Source organism: Bufo bufo, chromosome 4 (assembly GCF_905171765.1).
Source record: "Bufo bufo chromosome 4, aBufBuf1.1, whole genome shotgun sequence".
NCBI lineage: Eukaryota > Metazoa > Chordata > Amphibia > Anura > Bufonidae > Bufo > Bufo bufo.
This window is the reverse complement of record NC_053392.1, coordinates 282,918,236-282,944,823: the sequence shown is the minus strand read 5'-3', so window position 1 is coordinate 282,944,823 and position 26,588 is coordinate 282,918,236. Positions and strand designations below refer to the sequence as shown.

Below are 26,588 nucleotides of genomic sequence, written 5' to 3'. Positions count from 1 at the left end.
GCCAATATTCTGCAACTTCGCAAAGCTATTGAAGAGGAGTGGACCAACATTCCACAGGCCACAATCAACAGCCTGATCAACTCTATGCGACAGAGATGTGTTGCACTGCGTGAGGCAAATGGTGGCCACACCAGATACTGACTGGTTTTCTGACTCCACCAGTAAGGCAAAACTGTGCACATTTCAGAGTGACCTTTTATTGTGGGCAGCCTAGGGCACACCTGTGCAATATTCATGCTGTCTAATCAGCACCTTAATATGCCACACCTGTGAGGTGGGATGGATTATCTCGGCAAAGGAGAAATGCTCACTAACACAGATTTAGACAGATTTGTGAACAATATTTGAGAGTAATGGGTCTTTTGTGTATGTAGAAAATGTTTCAGATCTTTGAGTTCAGCTCATGCAAAATGGGAGCAAAACCGAAAGTGTTGCGTTTATATTTTTGTTCAGTGTATATAAAGACTGGGATGAATATATAAGAGAACCAATGTTTATTGTTTGCTATTTTTGTATTTTATTTTCTATTTTTTAATTATCTATGAATGATCAACTGCATATACATCAACTATCAACAAATTGGGGGGAATGAGGTACTGTATATGTGATTAATCATGAAATATTGATCTGCCAATCCACTTTTGAATGCATTCTTTTATGTTTTTACATATTTAAATGTGTTTTATTAATTGGTATAATTAAATATTTTTTACATAAATTTTTAGATGGTAGAGTGCCTGTCAATTCTATATTTAATTTATTACTAACATGTCTGTTTTAACTAATATTTGCATTCCTCATGAAGTAATTTTGGATCATCTTTTCTTTAACCAGCTTTGTGACAATACTTTGTACTTCCTCCTATAACGGCATGTTCGCATGTAGTGGATGCCCCGTGGATTTTCATGCTGTAAATCTGCATTATTGACAGTAACAGCAAAGAGGCTAAGCATTTAAGAAACCTCATCCACATGCTGCAACAATCTGCTTTGAAATCAGTCAATTTATGCTGCAGATCTCCACCAGGTTCATCTTTTGCAGTGTAGAGAGTGAAAACCACAGTCATTTCTGCCAATTCACATGGATTTTTCCGCTGTAGTTTACGTCTTTATCTATGAATAAATTGACAGCTGGATGTTACCAGTTGGGGGTGTGCTGCTGTACAACCTCACACTGTCCAATCATTGCTGACAGTTTCAGACTGTATGGGGTCACACCCCTTTGTTGCAAATATTGATATTAATTTGGGTCCAGCTCTTCCCCCTCCTTGGTGAGTCCTCTGTATATGTTTGTGTGTAAAGATTTGTATCTGGTCATCTAGGGCCTTTGAAGTTGTGTTCTAGCTAGTTCACCGCAGAAACCCGAGATAACACAGGGCTGGCGTTATAAAACTCAAGAATCTAGCTATACAGGTGAAATTCGATAAATTAGAATATTGTGCAAAGTTCATTTATTTAGTTAATGCAACTTAAAAGGTGAAACTAATATATGCGATAGACTCATTACATGCAAAGCGAGATATTTGAAGCCTTTGTTATAATTTGGATGATTATGGCTTACAGCTTATGAAACCCCAAAGTCACAATTTTGAGGTACCCTTTGCTCAGGGGGCATGGATTAATTAGATGACTAGAGTGTTACACTTTGAGCCTAGAATATTGAACCTTTTCACAAAATTCTAATTTTAAACTGCATTAATGCAATTCCTTTTAATTTGCATTACTGAAATAAATGGACTTTTGCACGATATTCAAATTTTTCGAGTTTCACCGGTACTCAGATTCTCCACAGTGACATGAGAGGATGGGGGGATGAATATAGAAAGAGAACGTTCATAAGGTATAAACAAACAGGGCTGGGTGTCATTTCTTGGGGCTCACCGAAGTAGTGAAAATTTGTCCTGGTTTTATGCCTGCCCCGGCACCTATGCCATCAATGTGGATCAAGAGTGTTAGGTTTCTGGTTTATTTTTATTTTTTTACTGTGCCCCAGCACAGTACCTATACGAACATGATAAAAGCTTATCATAAGAGAGGGCCCCTGGCATTAGCTGTATGTACTGTAGCTTACCTGAGGATGAGCAGGAGGCAGATCCTTTACTGGACTTAGCCTCCATGGTAAGAAAAGGGGGGTCCTTAAAAGATCCCACATTAGTAAAGAGTTGACTGAAAAGCAAATGAGACAGCTGCATGAGACATTAAAGCCCCACTGAAGCTTTTTCACTGGGAAGCCAGGAAGAACTCACCTAGCAATGCACCATGTAGACACAGGCAATCAACCTCCTCTCAGACAACCCCCCTATAGGCTCTTTCTGGAGGTACAGGCAGACAAAGAGGGAGATAGAGGAAATCTTGGTGCAAGGGTGATAAGAAAATCCCATAGCTCCTGGGCTGCCCCAGTAGTGCTGATCCCTAAGAAGGATGGGGGAACCAGGTTCTGTGTGGATTATAGGAGGTTGAATGAAGCAACTTTTTTTAATGCTGATCCCATGCCTAGGATAGATTAATTGCTGGAGCGACTAGCCAGTGCCTGCTATATAACCATTATGGATCTAAGTAGGGGATACTGGCAGATTCCTCTGACATCAGAAACTCAGGAGCGTTCGGCCTTTATCATTCCCTTTGGGTTATATGAGTTCCTGGCCATGCCCTTTGGTATGAAACATGCTTCTGCCCCCTTCCAGAGGGTTTTGAATCACTTGGGGCCTGACCTTGATGACATTGCGGTGTTCCGCCAAACCTGGGAGAAAACTTGATTCATTTGAGCAGGTCTGACCATCAAACCTGAAAAATGCCAACTTGGCATGAGTGAAGTGCAGTATCTGGGACACTGGGTAGGAGGAAGTACCCTGCACCCAAAGTCAATTACGGTAGAAGCTATTACTGCTTGGCCTATTCCAAAGACTAAAAAACAAGTAATGTCTTTTCTAGGGACTGAGGATACTACCAGAAGTTTGTACACCATTACAGCACCCTAGCTAATCCCTTAATCGACCTGAAAAAAAGAAGTTACCCCAAGTAGTTACTTAGACTCCACTCCAGTGTGAACTGGCTTTCTCCACTCTGAAATCAGTAATGCAGGCCTCCAATTTTTCTTGGAGGTTCATAGTACAGACAGATGCCTCTAACTACGGGCTAGAAGCTGTGCTTAGCCAGGTAAACTAACCAGGGAGAGACCATCCCATAATGTACCTCAACAGAAAACTTATCTCCAGAAAGGTGACCTATGCTGTAATTGAAAAGGAGTGCCTTGAAGAAATTACAGCCCTACCTGTATGGAAGGGACTTCACCATGACCACTGATCGCAAACCACTCAGCTGGTTGAACAGGGTAGCTGGAAATAATGGCAAACTACTAAGGTGGAGTTTGACCTTTCAGCACTAGATTTTTACTGTACAGCACAAGAAAGGCAGTGACCATGGTAATGCTGATGGGTTATCATGCCAAAATTAAGGTATTGTACCTGGTGAGTAGGGAAACTGTCCTGTGGCTGACAGTTCCACTGTCACCTTTTAAAAGGGGGAGGTGTTGCAAATATTGATATTAATTTGGGTCCAGCTCTTCCCCCTCCCTGGTGAGTCCTGTGTATATATTTGTGTGTGCAGATTTGTGTCTGGTCATCTAGGGCCTTTGAAGTTGTCTTCTAGCTAGTATCGCCGCAGCATGGCTGCTCCATATGGCCATACCCTAAGGCAGAGTGGCTTGAGTATAACTAATGTATAGTGGTTCGTGACGAATTAATTAGGAACTAATTAAATTTCTTGGCCAAGTACGGCAAAGTTGCCGAATCTAATTTTTCAAAACTTCGCTCGTCTCAGATAAATCATAACTCTTGTGTTAGACTAATCATGTTGCTCTTTTAATGGTAAAGTAATTGTACATGATGTTTCATTTCTATTCCTTTTTATTTATTGCAAGAAGTTGTCCTTTTCTTTGCTTTCCTCTGAAAGCCTGGAAGCAGTGATAGGTTTTTAAAGTAAAAGACGACAATCATGGACATGAAAAGTAAATTTTATTAAACATGTTTACAGAACATGAGTTGGAAGTTTATTTAAAAGCACAGGGGGGTGTTAAGACAAGTGGTCCAATAGAAAGATACTACCCAATTAGAATTAGTTCAGTTGTTTTGGCCACTAAGACAGTACATAATCTAGTAGTGCACCAGTGCTTCAGTTCTTCCTGCTCAGCAGGTCAAGCAGTAACCTATCAATGCCCTCCACAAATATGGGCATAATGGTTTCAGCCTGTATATTAACAATAAATAATTCACTTGGTGCAGGCAGTATGTCTATGAATCAAAACCTAGTGTGTACACCATTTCTACATGTGTTACAGCCCCACAGTAGGAATTTACACCAAAATATTTATTATAAGGAATTTGGTCCGTACTACATTACGTTTCCATAGGGTATAAAATAATGTCCATCTATAGGCATTTAGCACCAGACTAACACATCTAAGTCTGGTAAAAACCTGCAAAATGTCTATCAGAAAAATGGATGGCTTAGATTTCTTGGTTATGTCATTATCATTACGGTCAAACTGTACAAGTACATGCAACATACAAGCCAGCCTATGTGGAACTAACACACATTATTATTTCACCTTTTTTTGTCTTTTTTATTTTTATTTTTTTAACAAAACATGCATGCAGCGTTGAATTACTCCATGACATGCTGCTCTACTCGTGTGATCACAAAATTTGAATGGCCCAAAAAAGGAGGGAAACATCATCAATGCACCTGCACAGTCTGCAGCTTGTAGCACATGTACAGAGATCACGAGGAACTTCAAGGCCAAAAAAAGGAACAAAGAAAAGAAAAATGCAAATTGAAATTTAAGTATATTCTCTCTTTTTCTTAATCCCTCTAAAAAGTAAAATATTTTGCGTTAAAAAAACCAAGCCTTGTGCTTGCATCAATCTCAAACAAATGTAAACGAAAATCTGATAAAAATATTAGTAAGTGCAGAATATCTCAACTGGAATTCCCAGTGATTTTTAAACAGCTCATACCATGCTCTACCCAGGACAGACAGGGGTGTCTAAAGTGACACATATCATAGAGACCTGGATACAGCTCAAAGTGTCATATGCTCATCCCCACCATTGGTCAGCATTACGGGATGTAAACTATACAATTTATACACAGAAACAAGTACAGCAACTGGCTAATGGTCAAAGAAAAACAGCTCAGACGATACTTTATCTGGAAATGCCAAAGGAAGGAAATCTCTTGCAGCAGCCTCGGCGTTGGTTACAAACAGACTTCTTCAAACCTCTCCCATGCACAGAAACAAATCAAAGAGAAAAAACATTAAAGCCATAATTTGCAATCCAAAATGTACAAAATAAAAGTGGGAAAACAAAATATTTGTAATATTTTAAACTGTATTTTTTTTTCCTTTTTTTTACATTTTTTGATAAAGAATAATCTTACGCAATCAATCATTCTACATTTTCCCATACCGCAACAAGGAGTAACACAAACATGTTGGCATTTTTATTATGGGATGAGAAACGTTGGCAACATAAACATATCCTTTATGGGTGAAATAATGAAAGCTATTGCATCCATGACTATTCTGTAGCGTTAGTCACACCATGTAACAACATAGATGCATTTCATTGCACTTGGACCATTTCGAAAGGGGTCTGCTTCATGCGACTGCTGCACTGCAGCATCTGCGTTTATCCATAGCCCTGAGGCCAGAGTAATGGGGGGTAGTGCTAACAATTGCTGTGCTCCAATAGAATGGCAGCATGCAGTATAATACATAAAATACATCCGTGGTTCCCAGTGGTGAAGCACTACATGAACAAGCAGGGTCAGTAATAACAGGAAAGCACTACATAGCAGTGCTCCTCAAAGTCACTGACAGTATTTCAGGCAGCGGGGAATATTACACGGAACCACAGCCATCATCACTTCTGCAATGCTCAGCTCCTATGAAATCAATAACGAAAGGACAAAAAAAAAATGGTATGTGAGAATTGTCACAAATGCCTTTATGAAACTGGCAGGTTAACACAGTATAAAAAAAAAAAAAAAATGGAATTAACAAGTATAAAATATGCTGAAATACCAATATGATAACACTGCTTATGGTCTGTAAAAATGTATCACAAACATTTCTAACAGAGTGAAAGCTTCCAGTTTTGAATTCATTGTCACCCTTACTATCCCACTGAGCATGTGTGACTTCAATAGTGCTGAACTGTATATTCATTTTACAGTACTCATATTCTCGCTTTCCTCTGCCAACAGGACTCATTTTCAGATATTTTTATTTTTTGGATCATTACTGAAGGCAAAAAAATAAATGATTGTCTGTCTCCAGCAATGCTTTTGATCATACGTATACCGTTCGCAATCTTTTATTGGGCATTAACATTGTGATTACATCAGGTTAGACTGCCTTCCAGATTGCTATGACCTAATGGAAGGAGGGCCTGTTGAACTTTCAAGAGATGATTGGGAAGCCCTGCGAGTAAGGGGAGTCATTGTTGGATCCACCAGGGACGAGGGTGGAAACAACTTGTACCATCCGATCACCACGCTGGACAGATCAAGGTCTTCCAGGAGAATCTGTGCAACACCCATAAAAGATTTGTGATCCATTCGGCCATAGTCTCCCCAGACGATCACCTGGAAAAACGATAGAAAACAAGTCAAACAATATACAGTACATAGTATAGTACAGTGTGTTATATTGAAAATTACGTTCAGTTAACGACCAATTGTGCAAAGTTCATACTGCTTAAGAAAACAAGATTCAGATGACACAAATGAGCTGAGAGGTCCGCTGCCTCTGTTCTTAGAAAAAATATTGAAACTTTCAAAACTCAAATAGTAAATGATTGCATCTTGAAAGAATTCAAGGAAATACATGATTTAAAATGTATAGAACTATTATTTCAAACATTTTATGCTAATGCTATCCTAATATCTGAAATACAGATGTAGCAAACATTAACTTTACACTCAACACATAAGATATAACTGCTGTAGAAGCTTTAAACTCACATGTCTCACAACAAAAGCGATTGAAAACAATAAAGTTAAAGGTTGCTGCAACTGCACATTTAATAACGCGAATGACAAGATAATGTTTGCTACATCTGTAGTCATAGCATTTCTTGCTATAATTGACATTATAGATTGGTTATATACAATCATGTAGGGAAGTTAATCTGAGGTGAATACAATTGTGCTGAGCAATTGTGTCTAACAATCTTGTGACTTTATGCATTTAGACTAAGTATCTCGTGATTATTGTTCATAGAAAACATGATTTTGCCAAATTTGCAAGTAGGGAACTGCTGATATAAGCAAGTTGAGTTTCAGTTTAGCATCAGAAGCTTCTGGCAAAATGCTGATCACGCGCATTACTATAACAATTGTTTAATCATGACAAGTAATTTTCTCAGTTGCTATCTTTTATTGGTCATTTTGATATTTAGTAAGTAAAGGGGGGGTACCTTCCTCCAAGCTATGGTCAAAAAGGTAAAAAAGTCTTAATGGGACACAACCATTACAGAAACCAGTGTACACATCAAGGTGTCTGCGTCTTCAATTCTTAAGGCGGCAGGTTGTCGGGGATGAACATGCCTGTGAATGCTCATTCTTGATAATCTGCCCGTCTAAAGGTGCAGCAGATCACCCGATGAACAAGTGAAATGCTTGTTCATCGGTACAAGTTCAATTGTTCATGCAGACACCTAAATTATGATTTCTGGGCAGCAAATCGTGCTGTCTAAACAGCAGGCAACTGTCGGGAAGGATTGCTTCGATGTGCTCGATCGCTGCATGCAAATGCCACATTAGGCCATCTGACCCCTAGGAAGAAGGTGAAGCTAATATCCACTAATTTGAAGCCCACAGAAAAACTAAGTAAAGTCTTAACCATGATTTATTTTAAATTTTTTGTTCAACATATTTGTGTTTTTTCTTTTCTTTTCACTATTAAAACATTCATTGTACATTTAAACATAAATAAATCAAATTGTACTGACTGTACAGAGTAAATAATCTATTTGCTTAAATGATATGGACATCTTTGAGCGCACTTATTGCATTCTACTCATTTTGGGCTAAGACTCATTTTTTCTATTTGTTTTTATTAAATGTATTTCCTCTACAGCTTTCAGTTTCAGTGTATATGCAGACTACTGCTTCCTCCATCTCAATGGACCCGTCAGAGAGCAGCTCTAATAGCTCAATCTGTAGCACTCATTTCTGAACTCCTGCCGGCTCGTAAACTCTTTTAGGCTAAATTCTTATCAAACTGTTATGAGCTGTTAGGAAAGTACAGATAAAAGCTACAGATCGAGCCATCAAAACAGCTCTCTGATGGCTTCACTGTGAAGCAAAAACCAACAGTCTGCAGATACACTAAAGGTGAAAGCTGTAGAGGAAAAACTATTGACATTTTTAATAAAGACAAAACAAAAAATATTTTTTTGCCCAAAATGAGTAGAATGCAATAATAAAAAAATTGCCTTTGCAGCCTTTAAATTCCTCATGTAAAATTTTGTTCACACCAGGTTTGTTGTAACAGAGCCCGGAAACTATAGGCCGGTAAGTTTAAAATCTGTCGTGGGTAAACTGAGGGTTTTCTAAGAGATGCTATCTTGGAGCACCTCAATGAAAATAACCGAATAACACTATATCAGCATGGCTTCATGAGGGATCGGTCATCTCAAACTAATTTAATCAGTTTCTATGAGGAGATAAGTTCTAGACTTGACCTGGGTGAGTCAATGGATGTCGTATATCTGTACTTCTCCAAAGGATTTGACACTGTACCACATAAAAGGTTAGTATATAAAATGAGAATGCTCGGACTGGGAGAAAATGTCTGTATGTGGGTAAGTAACTGGCTCAGTGATAGAAAACAGAGGGTGGTTTTTAACAGTATACACTAAGATTGGGTCACCGTCACTAGTGGAGTACCTCAGGGGTCAGTATTCTCTTCAATAAATCTATTAATGATCTTGTAGAAGGCTTGCACAGTAAAATATAAATTTTTGCAGATGACAATAATCTGTGTAAAGTAATTAACACTGAAGAGGACAGTATACTACTACAGAGGGATCTGGATAGATTGGAGGCTTGGGCAGAGAAGTGGCAGATGAGGTTTAACACTGGCAAATGTAAGGTTATGCACATGTGAAGGAATAATGCAAGTCACCAGTACATACTAAATGGTAAAACACTGGGTAAGGTCTCATGCACACAACAGTATTTTTTCACGGTCCGCAAAACGGGGTTCCGTTGGTCCGTGATCCGTGACCGTTTTTTCGTCCGTGGGTCTTCCTTCCTTTCGTTTTGGTGTCCGCCTGGCCGTGCGGAGCCAAACGGATCCGTCCTGACTTACAATGCAAGTCAATGGGGACGGATCTGTTTGACGTTGACACAATATGGTGCAATTGCAAACGGATCCGTCCCCCATTGACTTTCAATGTAAAGTCAGGAGTTAATATACCATAGGATCGGAGTTTTCTCCAATCCGATGGTATATTTTAACTTGAAGCGTCCCCATCACCATGGGAACGCCTCTATGTTAGAATATACCATCAGATTTGAGTTAGATCGTGAAACTCATATCCGACAGTATATTCTAACACAGAGGCGTTCCCATAGTGATGGGGACGCTTCAAGTTAGAATATACTACGAACTGTGTACATGACTGCCCCCTGCTGCCTGGCAGCACCCGATCTCTTACAGGGGGCTGTGATCAGCACAATGAACGCCTCAGGTGCCGCACCTGAAGGGGTTAATTGTGCGTATCATAGCCCCCTGTAAGAGATCAGGGGCTGCCAGGCAGCAGACCCCCCTCCCTCCCCAGTTTGAATATCATTGGTGGCCAGTGTGCGGCCCCCCTCCCTCTATTGTATTATCATTGGTAGCCAGTGTGCGCCCCCCCCCGGCCCCCCCTCCCTCTATTGTATTAATATCATTGGTGGCCAGTGCGGGCCCCCCCGGCCCCCCTTTATTGTATTATCATTGGTAGCCAGTGTGCGGCCCCCCTCCCTCCCTCTATTGTATTATCATTGGTGGCCAGTGTGCGCCCCCCCGGCCCCCCCTCTATTGTTTTAATATCATTGGTGGCCAGTGTGCGGCTTCCCCTCTCCCCCCCCCGATCATTGGTGGCAGCGGAGAGTTCCGATCGGAGTCCCAGTTTAATCGCTGGGGCTCCGATCGGTAACCATGGCAACCAGGACGCTACTGCAGTCCTGGATGCCATGGTTACTTACCAATATTAGAAGCATCATACTTACCTGCTGCGCTGCCTGTGACCGGCCGGGAGCTCCTCCTACTGGTAAGTGACAGGTCTGTGCGGCGCATTGCTTAATGATCTGTCACTTACCAGTAGGAGGAGCTCCCGGCCGGTCACAGACAGCGCAGCGGGTAAGTATGATGCTTCTAATATTGCTAAGTAACCATGGCAACCGGGACTGCAGTAGCGTCCTGGTTGCCATGGTTACCGATCGGAGCCCCGGCGATTAAACTGGGACTCCGATCGGAACTCTCCACTGCCACCAATGATCGGGGGGGGGAGGGAGGCCGCACACATTTTTTTGACGGACAGGATACACGGATCACGGCCACGGATGACAAACGGTGCATTTTTCCGAGTTTTCAACGGACCCATTGAAAGTCAATGGGTCCGCAGAAAATCACGGAACAACGGCCACGGGTGCACACAACGGTCGTGTGCATGAGGCCTAACACTGACATGGAAAAGGACCTAGGAATTTTACTGAACAGCAAACTAAGCTGTAGAAACCAGTGTCAGGCAGCTGCTGCCAAGGCCAGTAAGAACGGGTTGCATCAAAAGGGGCATAGATGTCCGTGATGAGAACATGGTCTTGCCACTTTACAAATCACTACCCAACATGAGTAGAATGCGATAATAAGTGTGCCCAAAGATGTCCATATCATTTAAGCAAACTTAAAGCAGATTACTTACTCTGTACAGTCTAGTAATTTTATTCAGCATGAGATAAAATATGTTCTTGATTTTGCTACAGAACTTTCTTGTTCTCAAGATGCCTAATTACAATTACATGGTCCTTGTGTTATGCTGGTTGTAAATTTGATTTATTTATGTTTAAATGTACAATAAATGAGGGTTTTTTGCCTTCCTCTGGATCAACTTTACAGGATAACAGGCTGAACTGGATGGACGGATGTCTTTTTTTCAACCTTACAAACAATGTTACTATGTAAAACTAAAATACCTGCATGTGGATGCTGCACGGTATATGCTATTATACAATGTGAGTTGGAGATATGCGAGTAGGAGATATGCGAATTGCTTAGCATACATCGGCATAGATTTTTTTCATACATTCAGCATATATCTCAGGATATATCGGCTGTAAATGATAAACTGTACATACACCAAACATGCACTGAGCCTAATTTTGTATAATTTAAATATATAATGACAATAAAATATGTCCATATGCATCTGTCATAAAATATAGGGTCTCATAATAAAACACAGTAAGTCAATTTAGGCTACTTTCACACTTTCACCGTCATGGATCTGCAAAAACTGATCAGTTTCAATAATACAACCGCATGCATCCGTCATGAACGGATCCGTTTGTATTATCTGTAACGTACCCCCTTGAAAAAGCTAACGTGAAACGCGCGTTGGGGAGTGGACTGGTGGTGTTTGTGTGCGGTGTCTTAGTTTGGTTGGTCAGTATCTGTTATGTGCTCATGATATTTTGCTGCCCTTATGCCTTATGTATTTCATGTGGTGTGCGTTATGTGACATCACTAATATGGCAATGTGGTTTTGATGTACTGAGATATTAATTTTGACATTATTTATTATTGAGCTTATACTGTTTGGTCACACCAATTTTTACTATCAGATGCTGACCATTAATATTGCACTTGCAGTTTATTATTGTACACCGACCCCCCACCATCGGTCCTTTTGGTTTTTAATGTTTTTAAATGTCTTGTGCTAATCATGTCTTTGTAAAATTTTCAATAAAAATTATGTAATTTTGTGATTACTTTGCATCCATATGTGTTTTTGTTCATTGAGTGACCCATTCATCTTCGATTGGTTTTCTTTGATATGTTCAGGTGTGGGTCCTGGATATTAGTTTTGGGCTTTATATAGGTTTCTTATCTGTAACCTAACCAAGACGGATCCGTCATGAACTCCATTGAAAGTCAATGGGAGACGGATCCGTTTTCTATTGTGCCAGATTGAGTCAGAGAAAATGGATCTGTCCCCATTGACTTACATTGTGTGTCAGGACGGATCCGTTTGGCTCAGTTTCGTCAAGCAGAGAGCAAAACGCTGCAGGCAGGTGTTTTGGTGTTCGCCTCCAGAGCGGAATGGTGACTGAACGGAGGCAAACTGATGCATTCTGAGCGGATCCTTTTCCATTCAGAATGCATTAGGGCAAAACTGATCCAGTTTGGACCGCTTCTGAGAGCCCTGAACGGATCTCACAAACAGAAAGCCAAAACGTGAGTGTGAAAGTAGCCTTAACTGGTTGTTAAAAGTAACTAAGCCTATAGGATCGTTAAAAACGAAAGAAAATTTTATTGGTGAAACATCTCTAAAATCTTGGGGTGTACAATCCACTAACATTAATTACAACACAGGCTTTTAGTAGGGGTTACACTGTCTGGAATGTAACATATATAACCACGCAGTGAAACCTGTGGATCTGGGCTACAGTGGTGTGCTCGTGATGTACTATAGACAACTAATGGCACCCCCACTGTATTGTAAGCAGCCCGATCACACTACCCCCACTAACAAAACTATCTAGTGGCCAGCTCATCAAAGCTGATAATGCACCACCAGCGTATGGTCCTAGATATAGTCAGTGTGTATGCTATCTAGAACACATTCAAGGCTGTCTGTAACCTAAATTTGCATGGCTGGCATGTGGTATCTCCAGCTTGTCCCTAATCCTAAGAGACATACAGTAGGAATGGCTCAACGCGTTTCACTTGGCACTTCCTCAGGAGCCTACGATATGAGACATTTAAAATAGACAGTCACTGTTTTACTTGTTGCAGTGACACTCTGGTAGGAGCATCAGCGCCAAAATTTAAAGGGCCGACATCCACCCTTCAGGCATGGCTACCGTGCGGTTCACCAATCAGTGGTGAGTATGAACTCCGTTCTCTACTTACAGCAAAGACGCACGGATAACTTTGCCAGCTGGAGGGCGCGTGCACCAAGCGCTATTGTACAAAAGGAAACTTTTGCGGCGGCCAAAGTAAGGGAAACTATATGTAACGAGAAGTATCAGGGAATAACCAGGAGAGTTACAGAAAGGGGCTACTCATCACTACAAGCCCCCATATTAAAGCACACAACAGCCGGTCCCCGCTCCTGATATATCAAAAGAATCATCAGCAGAAAGAACTAAACTTGAAATTAGTGAAATGCCATGACCCTAGAGTGCTTAGGTGACTCTCTATAACATATATATCGACCGATGATACACTGCTTTCTGTATCATTGCCATTAAGCATCATGACCCACTGTGTGAATACAGTATTACAACCATCATATCATGAAGCCAGTAATAAAAGATCTTAGTTTATACTTATTACAAACCTTTATGGCCAACTTATCGGCTGTAAATGATAAACTGTATCTTATCATTTGACCCGTGAACAGTGTACTGTACAAGAGACTAATAAATATTGTATCATAGTGTCAAATATGTATAGGGCTCGTGCTGCTTAGGACAGCCCCACGTGCCCCTGATATAGAGGCCCTCCTAGATATATATAATATAATGTCACCCAGGACCATAGAAAACTATGGAGTAAAATTACTGCTCTCAATGACACCAAATTGGTCTGTATGCAGAAGCTCGATGGAAAGAAAGTTAACCAGGTACTGGAGAAAACCCCCAGATAAATGATACAAAGGAGATAGAATCATTAAGACCTGCCGGTTTGATGGTATTAAGCCTGAATGTCCACTGAGCCTCATTCTGTAAAAGAAGAAGGTCAGTGTTGCCACCCCTAGGTGATTTTCTAATCAATTCAATGCCCTGGAATCTAACCGATTCCACCTTGCCTTCATGGCAGGCACCCACATGGCGTGCTATTGGTGTATCATTAGATTTCATAATGTCTGAGATGTGCTCCCCAATATGCCGCCTTAACTCGCACTTGGTCTTTCCAACATATTTCACTCCACAGATACATGTCGTGAGGTAGACTACCCCTACTGATTTGCAGTTTATAAATGCTCTGATGTAGTAGAGTCTATCAGCAGTGCTACCACAGAAAGATTTGCCCCTTTGTATGTATCTGCAAAATTTACACGATCCACATGGGAAAGTTCCTGTCAAGGTGTTTTGTAGCCAAACCTGTTGACCTGGTAAAAGCTGTGAACAAGACAGTAGCGTAGATTCCGACTGCGGCGATATGTAATCGCAGGTCTTGCTGGTAATAGGCTGCCAATGTCAGGATCAGATAGTAAGATATCCCAGTGTTCTGACAGTATGTTTCTCACTTCCTTGTGGGCTTTATCATAAGTTCCAATAATCCTGAGTGCACTCTCTTGCTGTTCCCTACGTTTCGGGCTGAGTAGATGTTCCCTGTTAATACTCAAAGAATGTTGGAATGCCTGTTTAAGGACGTTTTGTGGGTATCCGCGATGAACAAATCGCTGTTCTAGATCCCTGGCAGCAAATCTAAAATCGGATAGACGAGAGCAATTTCTCCGTACCCTCAAATATTGCCCTTTAGGTATGCCTTTTTTCAAAGGCCTAGGGTGCCCACTCTCCCATCTCAGGAGGTTGTTGGTGGCAGTTGGTTTCCGGTAGATATTGATCTAGGAATGTATTGAGAGGTCTAGGAATGAAATTTGCTTCTCGTTAATTTCCGATGTGAAAAAAAGGCCTAACTGGTTTACATTAAGAGCTGCGACAAATTCCTGAAACTGTGCTTTATTACCTCGCCATAAAATTAGCACATCATCAATATATCTGATCCATAACATGATCAATGATGTAAATTGTTCATAAACGTCACTGAACATGTATTCTCTCTCCCACCAGCCCAGGTAAAGGTTGGCAAAAGTGGGGGCACATGGGCTCCCCATTGTCACACCCCTGAGCTGGGAATCAAAGATAAATTGTGCGTCAAGATAAAATCCAGCAGCTCCATCACAAACAGATTGTTTGAGATGCTGACCCCTCTGCTGGAGAAAGGTGAGTACCGCTTTACAGTCCAGCTCATGCGGAATGGAGCTGTAAAGGGCCTCTACATCCAGACTAGCCAGATGCGCGCCCTCTTCACACTGGATGTCATTCAGACGGCAAAGGACATCCATCGTGTCCCTTGCATATGAGGGCAGGCTGATGACGAAGGGTCTAAGAATAGTGTCAACATAGGTGCTGATATTAGCTGTTAAGCTCCCTATGCCCGACACGATTGGTCTGCCTTTGAGGGGGTCAGTACCTTTATGCAGTTTGGGTAGACTATAAAAAGCGGCCAGAATAGTAAAGTCAGGGAGGAGGTATGCAAAGACTTGTAGGGTAAACCAGCTCACCTGCCACATATATTGCAGTCCTTGGGTGCACAGGAAACCATGGTGAGACCTCTTGAGACAAGGATAAAGGAGAAAAGCAATCCAGCACTCCAAATTTTTTTTTGAGCCGTCGGTTCCTTTATTGCAGTGATAAAAATTTGTACAGTGGTACAACCTCCATTAGTGTAATGCGCAGTCTACGCGTTTCGAACTAAACTGTTCTTATTCATGACTCCAATAAAAGAACCGACGCTCAAATTTTTTTTTGGAGTGCTGGATTGCTTTTCTCCTTTCTCCTTGTCTCAAGAGGTATGCAAACTCAGATTTATTAATTAAGTTTGACTCCCGGGCCTTCTGCAGGATCAGTGACAGTTCCTGTCTATAGATCGATGTTGGATCAGATGGTAACTTTCTATATGTGTGTCAATCAGTGAGAATTTTTTGGCACATATTCTGATACTTTTCATGCGCCAAAATAACGATATTGCCGCCTTTGTCTCACGGTTTTATGACAATATCGTTATCCTGCTGAAGCCCTATCAATGCCTCCCTTTCAGGCGTTTGTAAATTGTCTAAACCACATATCTGTGACTCTAGATTGCGGAGTTTATTAATAACCACTGACACAAATGTATCAACCGGTGTGTTATCATTAATAGGAGGTATTTTAGTGGATGGGAGCCTTAGAGTAGTAAACGGACCATCCCCCTCCTCACGCAGACCCTCAGAATATAAGTCTGCTAGTAGCTGTACATCAGGGAGGTCCTGCTCCTCAATCCCCAAATCCTCACATCTGCGGCGATCGTTGTGCAAAAATTATTTGCGCCATTTTAATTTTCGTGTAAACAGGTGTAGGTCCTTGTCCCATTCAAAGAGGTTAAATCTCCGAATGGGCACAAAGGAAAAACCCTTACGGAGAAACTGCATCTCCAATTTGGATAAAATTTGAGATGACAGATTCACCACCTGAAGTTCGTCCCTAGTGGTAGATGGTGGGTAATGAATACTTATTTTTTGTTCCGGGGCATGTACTGGGACACTGTGGGGGGGAATTGTCTAAAAAAATCTCCTCTAGTGTTCCTGCTTCTCCTACCCCGCCTACCACGACCCCTAGCACTATAAGGTCGTCTTTAGGACTGAACGTTCTGCCCTCTATTAGATGTGGTCTGTTCCGATTCTGTTTCACACTCAGATGAAGATACGTCCGTATCTAATTCAAGGGCGTCAGTGTGTTTGGAACTGTAATAAAAAATCTCTTTTAGTTGTGCGGTGTATTTTTCAGTTGTCAGCTGAAGATTAGATTCTTTCTTACTGAACTCAGTGTGCTTGTTGAACTGGTTGTTAAACCTAAAACTACTAATTAGACAGCGAATAGAATCTGCAACCATACAAACTGGTGAGAGCAAATATCATTCACAGCCTGAGGCTCAAGACTGAGGTCAGCAGTTAGGATACCTCCTGGTCTCATGCAGTTCCACTATTGTTATGGAAAATAATATAAAAAAAGAAACATAGATATAGGATAATGTCAGTTCGGGTCAACAGACCCCATGGTTGGACTGGGACTTGCTACTATACTTACTATTGTGTGACCGTGGCCAAAGGCTAAACATAACAACAAGTCCAGCAATTATACCCTACTAAAGAAATAGATGACTAAGTTTAATGAGAAAAATATATAAACCTCTATATAGTCAGTAGAGTGGGCCACAGGCTAGTAGGACATACCGGGTAAGTGATGGGGAAGATATCCCTACCACTGCTACCCTGCTCTGGTCCTCAGCCCAGGGGCGTCTCCTGATGGTGGGGACTCCCTGTCCACGTGCCTAACCTAAAACTCCTGTCTAACCCTGATGAGGTGACAGGTGAGGAGATAATGATGTCCAAGTGGCCCCTCCACGGATGACTAGCACAAAAAATATAGAAAAAATAGAGAAAAAAGAGGTGTCCACTGTATCAAGCCCTCGTGACAGTTTGCCAGGAGGTACAGGGTACACTTAGTGGTTAAAATACGCAGACAAACACACGCACAAAGAGACACTGATATGATGGTTTAATGATACACAAAAAGATATAAATCCAACCCCGACGCATTTCACCCACAAAGTGGGATCATCAGGGGGTAATACGAGGTAGGTAAAGGAGCCCAATATGAATAGTACAGGCCCTGTCCAATAGTAATGTGTAATTTATATATGCGTTTTAAAAATTACGTAAAAAACACCAGACCCAAGACTGATATGAGTGAATAAATAAATCGATAAATCGAAGCCAAATGGCGAGGTACATACGATCACTGGAAAGTGAGGTAGGATGAACTCGTGCAAAATTCAAATCTCTGAAGTACCAGAAGGCTAAACATACACTTAAAGGGAATGTGTCATCAGAAAATGATCTGTTTTGTCTGACCTACTAGACCTAATAATAGGTCATGATTTCCTGTTCTGTACAGGTAACTTTTCAGTATCTATTATCATTATCACTACATGCAGAATTACAATGACAAGTAACACCTCTATATAGATAACACAGGATCCACCATTCGCAATAAGAGATATCACAGCTTATCAGCCCACTCCTGACCCCTGCACAGGTCACAGAGAACACTTTGAAAAGTCTCCCATATAAGTCAATGGAGTCCCCTTCTGTCCATTGTGTCTATGGCCCATGTAGCTGCTCTTAACCCCTTAGTGACCACTCATACACCTTTTTTACGGCGGTCACTAAGGGGCCTTAGGCTGGGCCGCCGCTTTTTTACGACGGCCCAGTCTAAGCGCTGCACGGGTCCCCTGTGCAGCGGAGAGTGGGGACCCGACTCTCACATGAGAGCCGCGGCCCTGCTCTAACAGCCCGGACCGGCAGGAGTGCCGATCCGGGCTGTTTAACACTTTACATGCTGCGGGCAATGGCGCCCGCCGCATGTAAAGTGCTGACAGAGGGAGCGGACTCCCTCTGTCTCCCAATCGGCACACCGCATATGTTTGGTATTGCCGCGTCCGTAACGACCTGGAATACATAAATATCATGTAAATTATCCCCTATGGTGAACGCCGTAGAAAAAAAAAAATTAAAAAAAATTGAATTGCTCATTTATTCTTAGCTGCCACCGAAAAAATGTACTAACAAGCGATCAAAAAGTGCCATTTACTTCAAAATGATACCAATAATAAATACAAGTCGTGCCCCAAAAATCAAGCCCTAACACAACTCTATATAAAGAAAAATAAAAAAGTTATGGGTCTTGGGAAGTGGCAATGCAAAAACATTTTTTTCTTTTAAAAAAGGGGGTTTTATTGCAAAAAAGTAGTAAAACGTAAAAAAACAATATGTATTTTGTATCACTGTAATTGTACTGACCCAGAGAATAGTGATATTATGTTATTTATACTGTAAAATGAACGCCGTAAAAACGCTGTGGCAGTATTGCTGTTTTTCCCATCTCCCTCCCAAAAAGAGTTAATAAAAGTTAATCAGAAAGTTATGTGTACCCCAAAATGGCACCATTAAAAACTACAACTTGTCCCGCAAAAAAACAAGCCCTCAAGAAGCTATATAGACGGAAAAATTAAAAAGGTATAGATCTTGGAACGCAACAATGAAAAAAGGAAGAAAAAAGCTTGGTCAGTAAGGCCCAAAACAGCCTGGTCACTAAGGGGTTAAAAGACAGGAATTATTAACATATTTTAGGCCTAGTGACCAGTGTGAAAATTGTAGGATTTAATTTTTTTTAATACAGTTAGTGACTTGGAAAAAAAACACCAAAAATTCAAAAAGAAAAAGAAAAACAAAGTTGTTTTATAAAAAGATCATGTAAACAATGTCATTTCCTGACAACATATTCCTTTAAATCAGACCCCAATCTGTACCAAGATACAAGAAGTTAGGATTACAATCCCCAGCCATAGAGGATGCAAAAGTTAAGAGACCATTAACAACTTTACCTGGAGGACCTTTCCATGAGGGCTTTCTTCAAATACCAACGTCTGCTGATAGAGAGGATCAAGGGTTTTCCGTGCAATTCTAGTCTTTTTCTTGGCTATACAAGCTCCATTTTCTAAAAGGTACACTTTCACATATGGAGCTGTAAAGAGCATGTCACAGCAAAAAAAATCATATTAATATGTTTTACACTATGTAAACACACTATGTTTCACCATGTTGATTTTCACTTGCAGGCTACCAGAAATATTAAATATCATAAATACTATTAAAGCTCAATCAGTGGTGTGACTAACACTAGGGAGAGGATTCCTGATACTCTGCCTACGTCTTACCCTGGATACCCTAATGTCACAGAACACTCACCACGACAACTCTGATGCAAATAACAGGCACAAGTGCACTGCTCTCCTTTAGTGCCAGCATATGGTTATGGTAAGTGGATCCACTGTGAGCCTGGTGATTGGAACCTCTTTTATCTTTATAGTTGTTTTATTGTGCATCAGGCTTAATGTATTGATTATAATTGATGCTTTCTGCTTTATATCCACTTGCATAGTCCCTCAAAGAAACTGTATTTTTGGGGATAATGCGTTAGGACAGTGGTATTGGGTTTAACAGTGCGCACCAGGGACAGGTACAAGGAAAGGTTACTTTTGTCATAGCAATTGTTCTGTGAGGGTACCAGGAATCCTCCCCCTGCTGTACTGGGGCCTTTGGAGTCAAACCATAATTTGACAGTAATTGAGCTCTGGTAATTTTGGGCCCTATTTTTTATCTTGTATTATGTAGTCGTTTTTATTATTATACATATAATTAGTGATAGCCATGTTTTAACCCCTTCCCACTCGACGATGTACTACTACCTTGGTAGTTAACGCTCAGTACTGTAATATTACATAATGGCAATGCAATGAGCTCAGAAGCTGGGCCATAGCTTGCAGGTTCTGGCTGTATTATACAGCACGCACCCAGTTCTCCCTGCCAGGATCAGAGGTTAACTGTAATCCCGGCAGTTTATCTCCCTTCTGCTACATCTAAGCAGTTAGACGAAAGGAGGGAGCTCCCTCTATCCTCTGATGACCACCCCACAAACATATTTGCGGGGTGGCTTGTACTTCACATGGTGGCCAGCAGTGTCCTTAAGGGCCCCAGGTCTGCCATGTCCTGGCTGCTAATACATCCTGACTGGCAGGATGTAATAGCCTGCCCGGCAGAAAAGTACAAGAGATCAAAAGATCACAGGTTCAAGTCCCTTAAGGGGACAAAATAATGTGAGTTTAATAAAGTTTTTTTTTTTATATTAAAATGTGAAAAAACTATTTATAATAAATGTATTGAAATATACCATTATTTAACCCACACAGTTATACCCTTGAAATAAGAATTTACATTTTTTTTTATCCCCTCACCTCCACAAGAAATAGAATACAAAAATAATCAAAAGGTCCCGTGTGATCCAAAATGGTATCAATAAAAAGTACTGCATAGCTGGTGTTAGAATATGGTGATATAAAGCAACTTTTTTTTTTTTAAAGAGCTGCATAGAAAATAGTAAAACATAAAAATCATATACATTTGGTATTTCCATAATTATACTGACCTACAGGGTAAAGTTAAAATGTCATTATTACCTTGCAGTGAACACTGTAAAAACTAAACTATAAGAACAATGGTGGAATTGCACTCTTTTTCCACACTGTCTCCCCTCAATTTTTTTTTAAACATTATACAATTCACCCGATGTACCCCAAAATGATGCCATAAAAAAAAAAGACAACTTGCCTCACCAAAAAACAAGCCCAAGTTGATGGAAAAATAAATAAAGATTTTGAAATGTGAAGATCAAAAAACAAAAACTAAAATTACAATCTTCAACTACTGTGACATAAGGAACATGGTGTCATATTTCTACTATATGGACGCTACTGTATGATAGTTACTGAAAACAATCTCACTCGCTCTTACCTGGTGTAGATTTGGAGCCTTGCTTTTGTATGAGGCCTCGAGCTCTTATTACTTCAACCTCTAACTGTCCTTTCTTATCCACCATTCCTATCTGTATGTCACCTGGAAGACATATGACAAGTTAGAATATACTTTTATATCCCATGTTTCCTTTTATAAGGATCTACCAGAATGTACAGTATAACAGAGAAATGAAATGTTTTAGGGCACTGCATGAATCATAGATGATTTCTCTCACTCAGTCATGACATATCACATTGCCTGGAGCTGCTCTAGTTAGTATGCCCCAAAGCACATACAATTCTTACTTAATGTCATTTTAAGTGTTTGGCTTGGGAATAGATAACCATAAATTCAATAAGAAAGAATAATAAAAGTATACAATGTGTAATTATAGACATGCTTAATGAAGTATTACATTAGATTCACTAGGGTACCCCCAAGTCTCTAAAGTGCAACTGACAGATGACTAGCTGATTAACAGAGACAGTAAAACATTAAAGCGCAATGACATTAAAGCATATCAAGAATACTAATATAACTTAGAACATAAGAAAGAATGGGGATGGTAAGATATAGTACAAGGACTTCAGCTCAGGCCTGGTAGGGGGGTCTTGGCATCTACTGTAAACAAGACCATCCTGATATGCCAATAGGTATGGCTATATACAAACTATACAGTCTACTCACATTATTATGACCACCATCTAATATCCATATTAATTGCCATGTGCAGTACGGACAGCAGCTAGATGGGCTGGGAGTGACTTAATAAGGTCCAGGTAGGTTGTCACAGGTATCTGGAGCCAGACTGACTGCAGTGCATCCCACAGCTGCTGGAATCCATAGAGTGAACACGACAATCAAGGTGGTCCCACGAATGCTCAATTGGGTTCAAGTCTGGGAAATTAGGTGGTCCGGGTAGTACTTGAAGTTTTGGTCATGCTTTTCCAACCAATGTCAGATGTTTCTAGCCATGTGACATGTTGCATTGTTTTGCTGGAAGATCCCATCCACCCCAGGGAAGACAATCAGCATATATGGGTGTACGTGATCTGCAAGGATAGATTCATCTCATACCCAAATCGGTTGAGAGTGCCTTCCACATGAATAAGTGAGCCCAAAGAGTGCTACCAAAACATTCCCCAGACCATAATGCTGACACCACCAGCTTGTGTCTGATGTTTCTCACCTGACACACAAACGTCCATTCATTTGATGAAGCAGAAAACGTGACTCATTGGAAAAGGCAACTATGCAGTGGAGGTCTAGTTCTGATACTGCTCCGAAAATGGAAGCCTTTTCTGCCGATGAAACTTGCTTAGAAGTGGTACGGTGACCATTGGTCTACTTCAGAGCCTCATATGCAGTAGGGTTCACTGAACTGTTTTAGACATATCTGGTAGCCCCTTGGTTCATTTTGGTGGTGAACTGGCATGTTGGTGCGCCCTCCTGCACATGTTCACCTCTCACATCAATAGCACATGGTGCCTTTGTCCACTCACCACAGCAGTACGCAAACAGCTCACAAAGTGCGCACTTTCAGAAATACTGTCCCCTTGGCCCGAAGCCAATAATCATCCCTTTTTGCAAGTCCCCCCTTCTACTCATGACGGCAATGAGGGATATGTGTGCAGACAGCCTACATCACACACCTTATATACCCACCATGCCAGCTCACCACATGTGATTTCCTTCATGAGCTACACACTGCCAACGGCAAAAGTAGGAAGTGGTCATAATAATGGGACTCCACTGTGTAAGATGCTAATTTGCACAGTAAATTTCCACAGGAAAACAACATGGCAAACTACAGATGACTAAATAGAAAAAATGCATACATAAAAATCTTCATAGTGTATTATTATAGGAAAATTTCCATACATCCTATGGCACACTCCATTTTCCTATAACAAAAAACGGATGGCGCATGCAATCTGGAATATGGAATCTGACAGGCATAAACCACTGTATGCCTCCAAATAAAATCAGAGGTACAGAAGGGTCAAAGACCTCTGAGTGCTGTATTACGACTTTGTACAGCTGGGAATTGTAGATGTGGATGATAAGTAATAGTTGGTAAAAAAAAAAAGCATATGGTTTAATACACTTTATAAAATACTTGACAGTAGGACTTGACAGTAAAGTTTGGCCTCCTGTCTCAGTGATGATGAGATTTTGGAATAAACAGACGAGTAGAACTTTTATAAATATTGCCTCAGCTTACACAATGGCAATCTCAAGGGCCTCATAATACTTTGCTACAGACCAACTGAAATAACATTTTTCTTCTACAGAAATATTTCCTGTGATGTATATCTGCTATTTGTGCAAATAGTACATATAAAAACAAATGTCATGGTCTACAGATGTTATCTATGTACTAAATGTTCCATCAGCAGCTATTTCCAGAAGTAGAAAACAAATAAGATTTCAAGCAGAGTCGCCCCAATTAAGGTACTTTCACACATACGTTTTTTTGCTACTGCCATTTATGTTAATTAGATGGTGTTTTATGTCTTTCTGGCTTCTTCTCAAAAACGCAGCATGCTAAAGCTTCTGAGGGGAGATTTATCAAAGACTAGCATTCTTCTTTGAAATTTCCTGCACTGCTGGAGGATGCGCCTAATTTTACGACGATGCACACGCCCTGTAATAAATTAGGCGCAATCTCCAGAAGTCCATGTGCCAGAATGAAATCTGCAGCAAGTCGGAGCTGCAGTAGGTTTTTGCACAATTGAAAATAAATGTGTTGGGCCAATGCGCTCGTCCCCCATGGAACAAAATTTCACGTAAGTCCTGTTTAAAAAGTCACAAACATGTTGCTTGCAATTTTTCTATGGCAATAAAATGGCGCAGGGAGATTATGTCCCACTTGGTGTTTTTTCAGTCCTTTTAGCAAAACCTTCTCTATAGGGAAAAAGGCGCCTCTACATAACTTAGGTGTATCAGGTTGCAGCGGACAGGAACTAAGACCGGCGTGTACATCGACTATCTTAGTAACTGTCCTCCTTAAGGCTACTGTTGCCCTTGGTTAGGTTCAAACCTAGAACCCCAGGGTTAAAGGGCACAAGAGCCAATCAATGAGCCACCATACTTTGGTCACATTATGAGAACAGATTTAAAAATAAAAATAAATTATACAATGTAAGATCTGACTTCAGTGGTCAAGACTCAATAACGTATCGGAGCGTACAAATATTTATACTATATTAAATATTAATAACAAGCCCAGTGAACTTGTATGTCAGATGTTCTGACCCACATGAAGATTTGATAATATTGATATTAAGTGCCTTGTACTTGGTATAAATAATACATGGTTTTCTTTTACATGGCGGGTCTGTAAACATCCGTGCGATGCAGTGTTTAGTCTGACATTCCAGCACTTGAACACACTCGTAAAGTGCTGACGTCCTAAAGAAGTCAGTTCTTTACTAGGAGCTAAACTAAACCCAGTGTGCTAAATAGACAGTAGATGGTGCCAGTACAATACAATAGAGCAGGCACCTGTACACGCAGCACGTACAACTGGAAAGAAATCTCCAGGAGAATTGGTCTATTATTACTGCAATCGGTGATCCCCATGCTGAAGAATAGTAGAATACAAATCAGATATTGTATAATAAGCCTGCATACCCAGGGGATTACATTTATTACACACTGAGTAACCATTAAATAAATATTAATATTCTATTCTAAAACTGCATGCACTCAGTTCTTATTCCCTAATGCCATGTATGAAATGGGCTCATGAATCTTGGGGTAAATACACATAGACAAGTCGTTAGGTCCGATCCTTCAGGTTCCTTTAGGTTGTAGGTACTGTTTTTTCTAGACTGGTTTCCGTGGTGTTGAAATATGTTCTATGTAGTGGGGTTACAAAGTGGATTATGGATTATGAACTAAGGCTGAAACCACACACGGTTTATGCTTTTAGTGGCAGCTTTTTTTGATGCAGATTTTTAAGCCTAATGCATGAGTGGACACATCATAATAGCAAATCTATCATTCTTTCCTTTAGGCTGGGTTCACACGGGCGTCACGTTTTGGCTCAGGATGTGTCCCAGATGCATTGCGGCAAACCCGCGCGAGTAGGTACGCAATTTCAGTCAGTTTTGACTGCGATTGCGTTCCGTTGTTCAGTTTTACGTTTTGCACCCACGTGATAAAAAACTGAATGTGGTACCCAGACCCGAACTTCTTCACTGAAGTTCAGGTTTCGGTTCAAGGTTGTGTAGATGTAATTATTTTCCCTTATAACATGGTTATAAGGGAAAATAATAGCATTCTTTAATACAGAATGCTTAGTAGAAGGTCAATTGAGGGTTAAAAAAATAAATAAAATTACCTCACCTCCTCCAATTGATCGCGTAGCTGCCGGTCTCCTGTTCTTTCTTCAGGACCTGTGGTGACGTCACTGAGCTCATCACATGGTCCAATCACATGACCCATCACCACGGTGATGGACCATGTGATTGGACCATGTGATGTGACGTCACCACAGGTCCTTTAGCCGGCAGCTCATGATTAAAGAAGTAAGAAGAGATCGGGAACTACGCGATCAAGAGGAGGAGGTGAGTTAATTATTTTTTCTTTTTTAACCCTCAATTGACCTTCTACTAAGTATTCTGTATTAAAGAATGCTATTATTTTCCCTTATAACCAAGTTATAAGGGAAAATAATACAGTGAATAGACTTTCATCTTAGCAACCATGCGTGAAAATCGCACCGCATCTGCACTTGCTTGCGGATGCTTGCGATTTTCACGCAGACCTATTCATTTCTATGGGGCCTGCGTTGCGTGAAAAAAGGACAGTATAGAGCATGCTGCGATTTTCACGCAACGCACAAGTGATGCGTGAAAATCACCGCTCATGTGCACAGCCCTATAGAAATAAATGGGTCCGGATTCAGTGCGGGTGCAATGTGTTCACCTCACGCATTGCACCCGCGCGGAAATCTCGCCCGTGTGAACCCAGCCTTATACTCGCCTCTCCTTTTAGATCCACTTCTGACTTTGGCTGAACAAATTTATCAAAAACTGTGTATGTGATTCCAGCCCTAGAAAACTCAAAGAGCTGTTCACAGACGGCAAATTTATCTCTTTGTATATATTTTCACACACAGCAG

At 40.8% G+C, this 26,588-nt stretch overlaps 1 protein-coding gene across 1 annotated transcript in view; it reads right to left on the bottom strand.

Annotated features, from left to right (window-relative positions):
- Positions 1–5,413: 5,413 nt before the first annotated feature.
- RIMS1 (regulating synaptic membrane exocytosis 1) overlaps positions 5,414–26,588 on the bottom strand; it is a 293,279-nt gene continuing 272,104 nt past the window's right edge. Inside the window, exons 15-17 of the mRNA XM_040430037.1 lie at positions 21,455–21,556; positions 19,489–19,628; positions 5,414–6,647 (exon numbers count right to left, since the gene is read on the bottom strand). Coding sequence (XP_040285971.1) covers positions 6,429–6,647; positions 19,489–19,628; positions 21,455–21,556 — 461 coding nt within the window. The 3' untranslated portion in view covers positions 5,414–6,428. The remainder of the gene's footprint in view (positions 6,648–19,488; positions 19,629–21,454; positions 21,557–26,588) is intronic.